Below are 12275 nucleotides of genomic sequence, written 5' to 3'. Positions count from 1 at the left end.
GCAGAGTGTAATTAAAACGGATCAGCATTGCTGTCTTTGCCAGAACCCAAAACTTTGCAACTCAGGCCTGGAGAGGGCTCGTGAGTCCTACCAGGCTTCTTAAACTAATTCATCTGGTCTAACACAAACCCAGAGAAGCCCTCTGTATTTTAACAGCAAGGTATGTAAAAACAAAGCCTCTCTGTCATCTGTAGTTACACATGGAAAGACACAGCTACACCTGGAAGAACTCATTCCACGCTTGGCAATGTCAGTTTTTCACCTGCTAACTCAGCACCTTCCCCACCAGACGTGCAGCTGGATCTGTGAGGTTCATTACTTCCATACTTTTATTGCTCGTATGTATGTGAAATTACAAGACAAACTGAGAAATGGGAAATTCCAATTAAACCTAAGAAAGCCTTTTTTACCCTGTGAGGGTGGTACCGGTTCGTAACGGCGCCATACACTTGGCTATGTGTCCACCAACCTCAACCACGCTGTGATTCTGCAACTCCCTATTCCATGTTCTATTGAAGATTAACGGAATAATTAAAAAACAGGACTTTAGGTGGCCTTTGCTGTAAGTACATGTACTGTCTCAAAAAGCACCAGTAAAAAGGCAACCTCAGAATTCTTATAAAATAATTATTTGATGCTTTTAAAAATTACACATCTCGCCTCTTGGCTGGAGCACGGTCTGTCACAGTCGTCTGTCTTCTGCAACGTTAGGCACACAGGGAGCTACCCAGCAAACTCACAAAGCATGTCTACATCACAGGGCCTTCACTGGTCTTCTGTTTGATTAGAATTTAGTAATTAGCTTCCATGGGGCCTGACAACAGGTACAGACCTTGAGATGTGCCCTTCTGTTAGCATGCAGCTGAACCCACATGCACAGAAGTGCTTTGTAGAAGAAAGCAGTAAGTTCTTCCGATTTGAAATACAGTGTCTTCCAAGGTATTTTTAGATGAAAAGATGTGAAAAGCAAGTGAATGAAAACCACACGTACACAAATTTAAAACCCCCTGCCTTATGAACACAGTATAAATGTTGTCATGCTAAAATTATGTACCTAAAACTTTACCATCAGAACAGACACATGCAAACTTAGTGGTTACCAGAAGTCGAGATCCCCTTCGGGGATCAGTTCACAGCCATGTACCCAAGATGGCAGTGCTTATTATAACTACAAGTAGCTTTGATCTATTCGTGGAGAATATATTTGCCTGGAGAACCAGTGGAGCCACCATCCCTGGAGGTATTTAAAGGGCGTGTAGCTGTGGTGCAGAGGGACATGGTTTAGTGCTGAATTGGCAGTGCAGGGTGAACGGTTGGACTTAATGATCTTAAAGGTCTCTTCCAACCAAAATGGTTCTACCATTCTATGATTTGAAGAAGTACAAGAAAGCACATGCAGCAAGCTCAGTAAATACTAAAATGATCCCCAAATCAACCGTATTTGGGGATTTAGTAGCTCGTGTTAGTATGATGGCAATAGCACACGCGCCTCGCCTCTTGGCTCTGCACCAGCAAATTAAATCGGCTAAAAACAGGGCCAGGATGCAGCTGTTCAAGTGCTTGGCAAGCAAGTGGCTACCTGCATGCTGGGAACAGCTTGTCCTAGGTGAGATTCAGCTTTCATTGATGGTCTTGTTTGTCTCCAGGAGGCACTGACGAGTTTTGCTGCTCTGGGCGACTATTTGAAGAAGGTCTGGTCAATCAGTAGCCCATCAGAGCTACTCTCAACTTGAACACACTGTGAGTATCTTGCACGTAGATAGTGAGCCACATAGAGTGTGAAGTCTGTTTAAAACACTAACTTCTCTGTAGCCTGCAGTGTTTTGCCTAAAAAAGTTCGAAGGTGACTAGAACTTTCATGAAAATTAGACAGCCAGTATTTTAATCCATTTTTGGAGTTCAAGGCTGATGCAACCTTTATATGCAGAACATCCAGTAGGTGTTTCTGAAATTCAACCAAGGACAATGTATTGGGCTGTTCCCATTTGCTTCAATATACTGACAAAATCCAGAAATTCCACAGTTGCACTGAGAAAGACTATGGAGAAATGTGATTTAAAATTAGTAAAGACTTGTTCAAATTTCCAATAAAATGTCTGAACAAAATATTCAGATACAATAATAATGTTTATTTTTTTTAAAATCCAATTTGTAAAGGTCCCTTTTTAAACAAAACAAGAACAAAAAAATCAATGCAGTTCAGAAAGCTTATCTTGTTTACCATATTCTTGCCCACTCTTCACTTATAACACGAAGCAGCAACTTATATTATTAGTGCTCATATAGTGCACTTATATGAATTTTGATTTGTGTATTAAGCGTTAAATACAATGTATTTTCTGTGAGCGTAGCCCAAAGAGTACACAACATTACATTTTCAAAGCATATGTTAAAAAAAAGGACGATAAATGTATATCTAAGACAGTCAAATATTTTGACTTGGCAAATTCTATAACAAGTAACAGCAATTTTAAACTGTGTACAAAGCTGAACAGTGCTAACATGCCTCTGGTCTGTGAGCTATGGTAAAATATCAAGTGCACATGTAAAGGAGAGAAGCCAAAGAAAACCACCACAAACTCAGAGCTAACCCGAGGCACACCCAACTGCGACTGAACAAAGGCAGCCCACTTTCCCACTCCACAATGCGAAGAGCCCAACAACAACAAAAAGCACTTCTACGCTACAGAAAGTGAAATGGTAACTTCCTCCAATTTTGCTTCTGCATTTTTAAACAACTCGTTCAAAAATTTAAAGATTAACATCTAATTATACCAAAGAAATGTACAAACTATGATGTCAGAGAAGCTCCAGAAGATTGCCACTTTCAACCTTGCATAGTGATAGCTGGCATTGATATTGCTACCATAGCTTCAGCAGAAGATACGGAAAGGAAAAATCTTTACTTCTAAGCGATGCACATACGTAACGTTTTCTTCACAAAATTCAGTTAAACATTGTTTTAATAAAAGGGAAAACAGCTCTAAAAAGGGATAGTGTTCACAAGCTTAGAAATAAAAAAATACAAAACCAGAACATTCCATAATAAAAAAATGAAAGTAATAAACATTCCATCAACAGCACCTATTTTATCACTAAATAAGCCCCATACATGCAACGAACTACAACCATTGTATAAGGCTGTCAAATTAAAGGTTTACTTTTCATATAAACAAAGTGTAAAAATAGCAATAAATTGCAATCTTCAAATTTAATGCTATGTGAGGATTCTGTCCCCTCCAGAATCATTTGGTAGCAACTTCAATATGCGTTTGATATAAAGGTCATTCATCTAGGAGCCGTGATACAAATACATTGTGCCTAGGACAGTATTGTCGTATCTCTGTTCAACCTTGACAGAGTTGGAATGCTCAACAACACTGCTGAGTTCGGGGATGCTTTCAGCAGTATCCCCAAAACCATGATAGTGTCCGTAGTGCAAAGTATCTCCAGGATCTTCCACCCATGAGGGCCGGTTAGAAACACAGCTACTCGGGCTTCCATTCAGATGAAGAGATCCACACATATCGGTGGAATTATTCATGGCTTTTTCTGGTTCCTCGGTGCCATTACTGGTATGAATTCGATGCCTACTGGGAGAAGTTATTCCAGGAATTATTCCATTAGGTGTTAATGTTAAACACTCCTCGCGCCTGGCATCCATCCCACTGAGCTGTTGTTGTGTGGCGGTGAAATCCAAATGTCCATTGATGGCACATCCATTTGTCAGTGCATTCAATATGGAGCTACTGCTATTCATATCTGCATTAAGAAATACACCTGTCACCAACAATTAAGAATAAATTGGAAAACATCAAAATGTCTCCACTATACTCCACATCTATTTAAAAAATGTTTCCATACACAGCTTTGAAAATAAATCTACCCTTTCTTTATTGGTAACAACATAGGTAGTTCACAGTAATGAGAGCTGACCAGTAAGCTTGCAGCATGGATTCTCACGTTGGAAATGCAGCTACCTATCTATATTTGATGTGTAAGTATGCCTGCATTAATCTTTCCAAAGACAATGTGAACTTTTCACAATTTTTGCCTTTTAACTGTATGAAATAAGGAGTAGCAGATAACATTCTGGGCAGTGTTCTGAAAGGTGGAATAAAAAGCATCCTTCCACCTTAACTGTAATGGCCTCTTGGGACGAAAAATTACATGCATAGAAGGACTGTGAGAGGGTGAAGGACTGTTTTTTTTCTTTTTCAGCTGTTACTTATCCATGGATCTTTTTTTTCCTTTTTAATGGCAACTCTCACAGTACAATATACACTGAAATAGGTCAAACAAAGAAATGTTATGTAGAGGTGCTAATATGAAAAGTTTAAAGTTCCTCCATTCAGAAAGTACTTAAATTTATCTAGCAGCTTGCTAGGTAACATACCAGGCAGGTTTGTATTTAATGGCAAGTTTATAATAACATCTGCACAATCCACATGTAAAATGCCATACAACAGCAACAGCAGAGTGCACAGAAGACTAAAAAAAATTAGTAGTAGGAAACAAAGTTCTAAAAATCTGCATGCAAAACCCAATTACAATTGTTTTAAAGCAGTTTCTCCTTCGAATTTAGTAATTGGTACAATAGTTTTTATTTCCATAAACAGATTTCATCAGTATGTCTGAAACGTTATGTTTCTGCAGTGGTACTCAAAGTAGGAGCACAAAAAAAAAGGGTAATATACTCTGCCTTAAAAATGCCTATCAGTAAAGGACATCTACAATTTACATCTATATTGGTGAAGACGAACAAGGCAAATGTAGCAACTACAGACCTAAATGGTGACATTTAAAGATTTTACATTCTGTTATTACCCTTGGATACATGCACATATGTTTATGTATACATGAATGCATAAACCGATGTGCAAAACAGGACTGCATTTATTGCCTATTTCCAATTCAAGCCAGTAAGTACGCTGGTAACTTCCCGCATTTGTGAAACACTGGATTCCTGTTTAAGTGACACGTAATGAGTACCACTGTTTGACAAGTAAGAATCCAAAGTCTTGGTTCTCTATTAGTCTTTCGCATGGATATTATCTGAAATACGGATTACGATACTCATCCTTCACAGACAGCAATACATAACGCCAAGAAAACGTGTTCGATTTGTAACTCACTGGATGGACTAACTGCAGTGTCCTGTTTAGTCCCTACATGGGTTAAAATAATGACATCCGCTGAACTCACCAACCATAAATTCTTACTGAAATGGGAGAAAAAAACCCAACCCACACCCATCAAGACATCAAAGCTAATATTTCAGTGATGAAAACGCACAGAAGGAATTTCATATAGTGTTTATTAACTGAAAAGTGCAAAACTGTTATCTGTTTAAAAATAAATCCTTATAGGCTGGCTTTGCCAAATCGTATTTAAGAAAAATGGCACTACTGTTAGTTAATATGCAAGAAGTAGATAATTAATAGTTCTGATGATAATTATAGAATGCTATTATTTGTTAAAAATTAGCACCTATTGTAATAAGAGTATATCGATGAAAGACAATCATTTTTCCATAAATAAGAACACTTTCTCATTTTTAAGTACTGATTGTATATATATGTACATATATATTCCTAATATATTAAAATATATATGAATTATCATTCCTTTTGGTGAATCTGATCTGTGGTACAAAGCATAAACTTATCATAGAATAAATTAAAGAAAGAAATTAATTTCTGAATGTAATAATGCACTATCATAGTAACTCCATGCCTTTAGCTAATAACTGCATGGAAAAATCTGACCCAAGACAATTTTAACTGAAACTCTATAGACACTCTGGGGTTACCAAAAGCGTCTTGATTAAGCAGCCCTTAAAAAAACTTAGAGCATTAATATTCACTAATACTAGTAATGTTTTGACTGTTTCATGAAGATTGATACACAACACAAAACCTGTTTCCCAAGGTACATTAGTTTAAAGTTCTAGTTTAATACCTGTAATGTCCAGTCTTTTATCTACGTAAAAAAATAACTCAGAGCAGGATCCTGCACTTATGTCATTGTGTCTGAACAAATTCCGAACATGTGGCATATGTCTAGACTATTCTTTATACTATTTGTTGAACTAATTTCAATTTAGTTTTGTTGTAACATACATTATTTTCAAAGCTATATAACCACTAGGGTATGGTTCCCTATCAAGCCTTCTTATTAGCAATTGAATCTATTTAATGGAAATGAAATGAGTAATTTAAATTATTTCTGAACTTCCTTTAACCTGACATTCTAGCAACTAAAAGCAAGGCACAACATAACACACGCCTCAGGTTAAAAGTGAAACAGCCATTGCGGATTTCTCTTTATCAGAAATAATAATAGAACTACTAATAAACCTTCTCTTCTACCATTACAATATACGGCATGAAACAGCTAATTTTAGATACCTAAACCCCCAATATAATGGGTGTTACAGCAATACAATAGTTTTCAAAATTCTAGACAACAATGTGCAAAAGTAAAGGACTAAGTTTTATACTTAAAAATAAAATGCATATTGATTCTTGCAACGACAAGGAGTTTGCATTGCAGAAACAGTGTATATTTCAATTTCTTTTGGTCCAACAGAAGTACTCTCCTGTTTGGTGTCTTCAACCATTTGAATGTTGTTAACAGGAAACTGTCCACTCCCACCTGATACAACCGCAAACTCTCTATCAACGTGCATATTGTCAGCCTCATCCTCAACTCCTCCATTCACCATTGGTATTAAGCCATCAAAGCTGTAAGCTGAGAAAAGAGAAGTCATGTTTAGTCACTGGTGCACACTTGGAAACTCAGCCAACAAACAGGTAAGTACTTTGATTATTAAAACAAAAGCTTTTTACAAAGAAATGTAAATTTTTCACATCTGAAATCTTCTGACGTTTGAGATTCCAAATGCAGAATCAGTAAATGCTAAGTCCTTGTGCCTTTATTTTAATGCTACCTTAAAATGAAGAATTACCAGTGTACCTATCAGACTTTGCACCTATGTATCAAACAATTACTAGTCTGACACACTAATACATTGAATAAAGAACAATTTAAGTCACTCATGTTTAGGCTTTAGAACTAGCGTGACCAACAGATAAAGTCTGTACCTCACACTTGCCTCCTTCTCTCACTCCTAAGGGACAGTTCCCACCCCCACTCATGCCAGACTGCTCCAGGGATCCCTTCAAGAGCCAAACAAACAGATGAGTCTTCCAAGAAAAGCCGGCAAGTGGTTAGACTGCTGTGCGAAATGCTTTAATAAGCAAGATGGGCTTGACTTCACTACCTCTTACACCTACCATGCAAAGCACTGTTTCAGCACTATCCCACAGGCCCTGGACTGGTCTCACACACACTGCTCCCACTCTTTTGTTATAAAGGGCTACTTTAGTAGACCGCCAGTCATCTCGCATTACCTTGGGCACAACAGAAATTTGCATTAACTACATGTTTTCAAAGAACTGTAAGCAACTGCTGAAGTGCTATATGACCAAAGAGACCACACAGGGATTAAGGGAGACCAGTTGAGACCTTGCATCACTGGCCTTCAAATCAGCCTGAACCAGGAAGGGAAAGACATTTTTTCTAATTATCTCGAGGAAGACCAAAGTGCAGTTTCATGCCGGTCAGTTCCAGGGTACACCTGGCAATGCCTTTGTTGCCCCCTCTTAAGGAACACCTCAAAGCAGCTGTGCTGAGGCTCCTGATGCTGTTACAGTCAGTTGCCAGTTGTGCAAGCAAGTACGCATGTGTAGCACATACAGCACAGTGAAAAGGCCAACTGACCAAGGGCCATGAACCACAGGGGCTAGGATTAGGACTGCCCACATGGTGCCAGATGGCCTGCTGTGCACCATCATCCTGTTTGGCCCTGCACATCACCCCCCACCAACCAGCCCGGGAAGCAGGGTAAAATTTCCAGAACTGATTTCAGGAAAATGGTCAGTTAATCCAGTTAATGTTTCCAAGTCAAAAATAAACTCTTTGGTGCACATTCTGGAAGTGGCCACTTCAGTGGTAGTGAGTCACAGTAAGTGACTTACTTTTGTTAAAATCAGCTTTAGCCATTGAAACTAATTTTTGTATTACGTTTTAAGAACATAATTATTTTGTATCACAGTATATTGTATCAGTGTTGCTTAATTTTGAGGTGGAAAGGTTTTTTTAAAACTATGTACCTCACAGCAGATATATGTGTGCATACATATACAAAATTACACGTAACTAACTCCTACCCACTGCCCAGATTAGCTATTCCAGGACACAGGGCAAAGCGCAGCTCAGGTTATTTCTGTTATTCCAACTCTACTGCTTACAGGTTCTTGTAAGGGCAATGCACTGACCCCTGCTCACAACAAGTGAAGGTTTTTTCACAGTTGTGATTGTTCTAATTTGAGGTATGGCCATCAAAACCTGACTCTTCCCTGCACACACAGGCTGCCTACACTCTCTCTGAACACGCACAATCTCCCATGCGAATAGCCTTTATAGGACAACAGACCAGTGCGGTTTGGTAAGAGCAAAATTACCGCAAAAGTGGGCTTGTTTTGCCAAACAGCTAGCTGACCACAGAGATGTACTGACGACTTATTACTCAGGTCTTAAATAAGCACCTCAAGAACAGTGATTCATCCTCCCTCCCAATGGACTTTTTACACTGATACAGTATTACTGATGGTGATGTCTTTGAGGGCAGACAGGTAAGATTGGAAACTTCAGCTTCTGCAGTTGAGATGTATCTCTTTAATTAACCTAAAAACCTTCACGCAAATGTAACAAAGTTTTTGGCTTTGTCTGCAAGAGTCTTAAAAAAAGTCATACCAGTAAAACTTACAAAAAACACCTACTCTGATTGCTTCTCTAACATCTCTGTAATTGCTTGGGAGGTCTCCATCACTTAAACATATTTATTAGTTTGCTCCGTCTAACTCAACCACTTGACTAACTGTTTATGCTAAAAGGTAATGCAGATACTGCTATTCCATGGCAAAATATATAATAAAAATAGTCAGCCCAGTACCACTCCCACAGATTGTGGGGAAATGCTACCTACGACCAGATTGAAGCTATTGGCTGGAAGCAAGAGACTGAGAGTTACGAACATTCAGGTGGCAAAGCTCTTCAAAACAAAGGTAAATCTTTGACTTCAAGCAGCACCTCCTGGTAATAGAACATGAATGCACTGAAGTCTTTCCACAGCTGTTATGGACATCTGTACACCATGTAAGTCTTCTCGTTCTATGTGGCTACCTAAGAACAGTACTCCTGAAAAGCAGTCTGGCATTTACTTGTATAGGCACCCTTCTCCATCATGCAGTTATTTATGGTTTAGATCAACTACGTGAAGTAACATATCCCATTTTACGACTGGCTATGGAATTCCCATTCCGATCTGGTATATTTGAAACGGTGGCTGGATAGCAGTACTAAAGCAAATACTCAGGTGTCGATATTGATGTAATTTATGTTGTCCATGTTAAGAAACATGGTTTTGGTCTCAATTACCCTCTTGTTATCTGGAATTAAGCTCTGTTTGAGCCCATTTTATCTGTCACAGCTGTAAGAACAATATAAAGTTTAACTGGAAAAAGTGTTTTCAATGAATACCTAAAAAGTCCATTTTCTGATGCCAGACAAAGGAAAATGAGGTTTGAGTGCAGAATGCTGCATTCTTTTTAATAAGAATTTAATGGGATGACCAACAGAAAGGAAGCTGAGGATATTCTCTTATATTATTCAAGGTGTTTAAAAGATGTAAAAAAAATTTCTTCATATAATCACCAAAAAAATGTTGAGGTTGTACTACTGCATCATTGCTGGCAGAAGCAGTAACCTCAATGCACAAGGCTGAATAGGAATCCTTAAAGATCATTATCATTCTAGTCTTATATCCCCCTGCAAGCTATCAGTTCCCCTTGGAACATGGTCCTAGAAACTTCAGGTATGTTAACTTTATGTCACAGATATAATCTCTCTTGATTTGAGAAACCTTTTCGCATTAAATTTCGTTCATCTATTTTATTTAGGAAACCATTTTTGAACTGTGACTTAATCTTGAAGTGGAAAATTAACATCGGAACATTTGGGGATCTTTGTGAATTAACACAACATTAGCTGTCTCTCCTGAAGGAGAATAAATTGAGGAAGGAGTAGAAGACAATTCCAGCTCCCACTCCTCCACGTATTATTTATTGTTGGCATCATGTAACTTTAGCAGTCTCTGGAAATAGAAATTCTGAACACACCAAGATGATGACAGAGAACTGAGATCTTGTGGCATGGAGTAACTGTATTCATCTGCCTCTTGTATTAATATGTAATTTAGATGTGTACATGAGTTTGTCAATAATACTTAACATCTACTCTGAAAGGCTTTAAAATGTTTATTTTCCTTTCTCAGCAACAGTATCAAGTCCACCCCTTTTACCTCTGGGGTCTCACCTTCCGTTCTAGCCTTCTTTACACCAGCAGATTCCGTATCTTCAAAGCATCTCTTTCGACTTGTCCCACCACTGAATGGGTTGGGACCTGCATTCTGATGAACCCCATTTAAGATGCCATTGCTATAGAACCGATTCAGGTGACAGTTCTGGAGGTTCAAGAGAAACTGGGCACATTCTTGGAAGCCCTGGGTATGTGCAAGGTCTGCTGCTGTCAGGCCACTGGCATTTCTCAAGCTGTACAATACAAAGAAACTGAATTACACTCTTTCATCAAGCCAGCTTGCTGTTGCTGCTGCCCTTACTGACTATCTATCTGTTGGTGATGAGAGAAAACATACACTTAGCAAATTTCCATTAAGAAATTAGTTATTAATCTTAGTTTTATAACTAACTTAACTTTTCGCACAAACATCTGGCTTCTAAGCATAATTTGGGAGACAACACACTTTTAAATAAAATCAATATACTATGTGCCTTAAAAAAATCTTCCTATTTAAACTTCTCAAAATGCTCTTTCTAAAATAGTCTGAAGCCATCTGATCTTAACACAAGCTTCAGACTAATTTAAGTCTTGACTTTTACCATCTTCTGCAGTTTATTCTGCAATCTATTGCTTTAACTTGAGCAAAAGATCAAATACTCAAAACAAACTTAACATGACTTGGCAATTGTCCATGGCATTCTGGTTTCTAAAGTAACAACATCATCACTATTCTTCCTATCAATAAAATACATACACATATAGGAAAAAGATAAAGATGCTATACTTAGTTATGCTTTGCTTAATAATTTTTTTTAATGTTTCTCATTTCAAAGTGTGTGACATCATAAGTGCTGGGATTTGCTTTGTTTTTGAACCAAAACTTTTCCACGCACGAGAGAAAGGCACTGGATTTTGAATATGCAAGTGTATCAAGGAGATTATAAATGAAATCAAGTAGGAACGTAGAGACTGAATGTGGAAGTGCGCTGTATTACACGCATTTACACAAACACACAGTATGTCTGTGCATAAAAATAAAGGGTATAAGCGCAGTAAAGAGGGGAAAGAGGGATAGAAATGATAAAACTAGATTGTGAAGCGAAAGATGCCAATAAATCTTCTGTAATTTTTTCCCACCTTTCTGGACAGATCTAACTAGTCAGAAAATTGAATTCTTGTTTCTTGGTTTCAGTAGCTTAGACAAGTCCATTACTCAAAAATCCAGAAACAGACCAGCCAACAGAGTAAGAATTCAGAAGATTAATAGACCTGATTCTGTTGAAACTCATACTAAGTAGAAAACAACTCACTCCAGCTCATACAAAGAAAACAAAGAACAAAGCCCAGGCCAGATCACTGCAATGTATTTGCTATAAAAATTAGACTAAAACAAAATCTTTAGAAACTCACTATTACAGAAAGACTAATCCCATAAATACAGCTGGATTACATAAGATTTGGAAGAGTAAGTCAAAATACTAAAGAATTGAAAAATCACTAGGCTAGATCAGGGTAATTTCATTCCATACTACAATATTCTAGGTCAACATTTACTTGAACTAGTGAAAATGCAGAGAACAGCAGCCACGAGTAGTCTAGAAAGTAAGACTTTAGAGGACTGAAAAACCTAGTTAGGCAAAAGAAATGGAACTTCAAGCAGAGACATTAGTTTCAAATACTTAAAAGATAGCTGCAAAGAGAATCTATTCTGTGCGTCCAGTGCAAGGCAGTACATGAATGGGATTAACACGAACAAAGGATATTTGAAGTTAAGATATGATAAAGTTTCAGAGTGTAAACGTTGCTGAGCCTTTAGAGGGTTCTCTTCCCCACCCCCCCACCCCGTCACG

General features: G+C 37.9%; 1 protein-coding gene across 1 annotated transcript in view; it reads right to left on the bottom strand.

Moving 5' to 3' along the window:
• Positions 1 to 2108: 2108 nt before the first annotated feature.
• Positions 2109 to 12275, bottom strand: part of ANKRD10 (ankyrin repeat domain 10) — a 31985-nt gene continuing 21818 nt past the window's right edge. The window contains exons 3-5 of the mRNA XM_010141443.1: positions 10441 to 10676; positions 6658 to 6753; positions 2109 to 3762 (exon numbers count right to left, since the gene is read on the bottom strand). Of these exons, the coding sequence (XP_010139745.1) occupies positions 3293 to 3762; positions 6658 to 6753; positions 10441 to 10676 (802 nt within the window). The 3' untranslated portion in view covers positions 2109 to 3292. The remainder of the gene's footprint in view (positions 3763 to 6657; positions 6754 to 10440; positions 10677 to 12275) is intronic.

The sequence above is a fragment of the Buceros rhinoceros genome, unplaced genomic scaffold, assembly GCF_000710305.1.
Source record: "Buceros rhinoceros silvestris isolate BGI_N320 unplaced genomic scaffold, ASM71030v1 scaffold8048, whole genome shotgun sequence".
Taxonomy (NCBI): domain Eukaryota; kingdom Metazoa; phylum Chordata; class Aves; order Bucerotiformes; family Bucerotidae; genus Buceros; species Buceros rhinoceros.
Note: the sequence above shows the minus strand (reverse complement) of the source record. Positions and strands in the feature narration are given on the sequence as shown.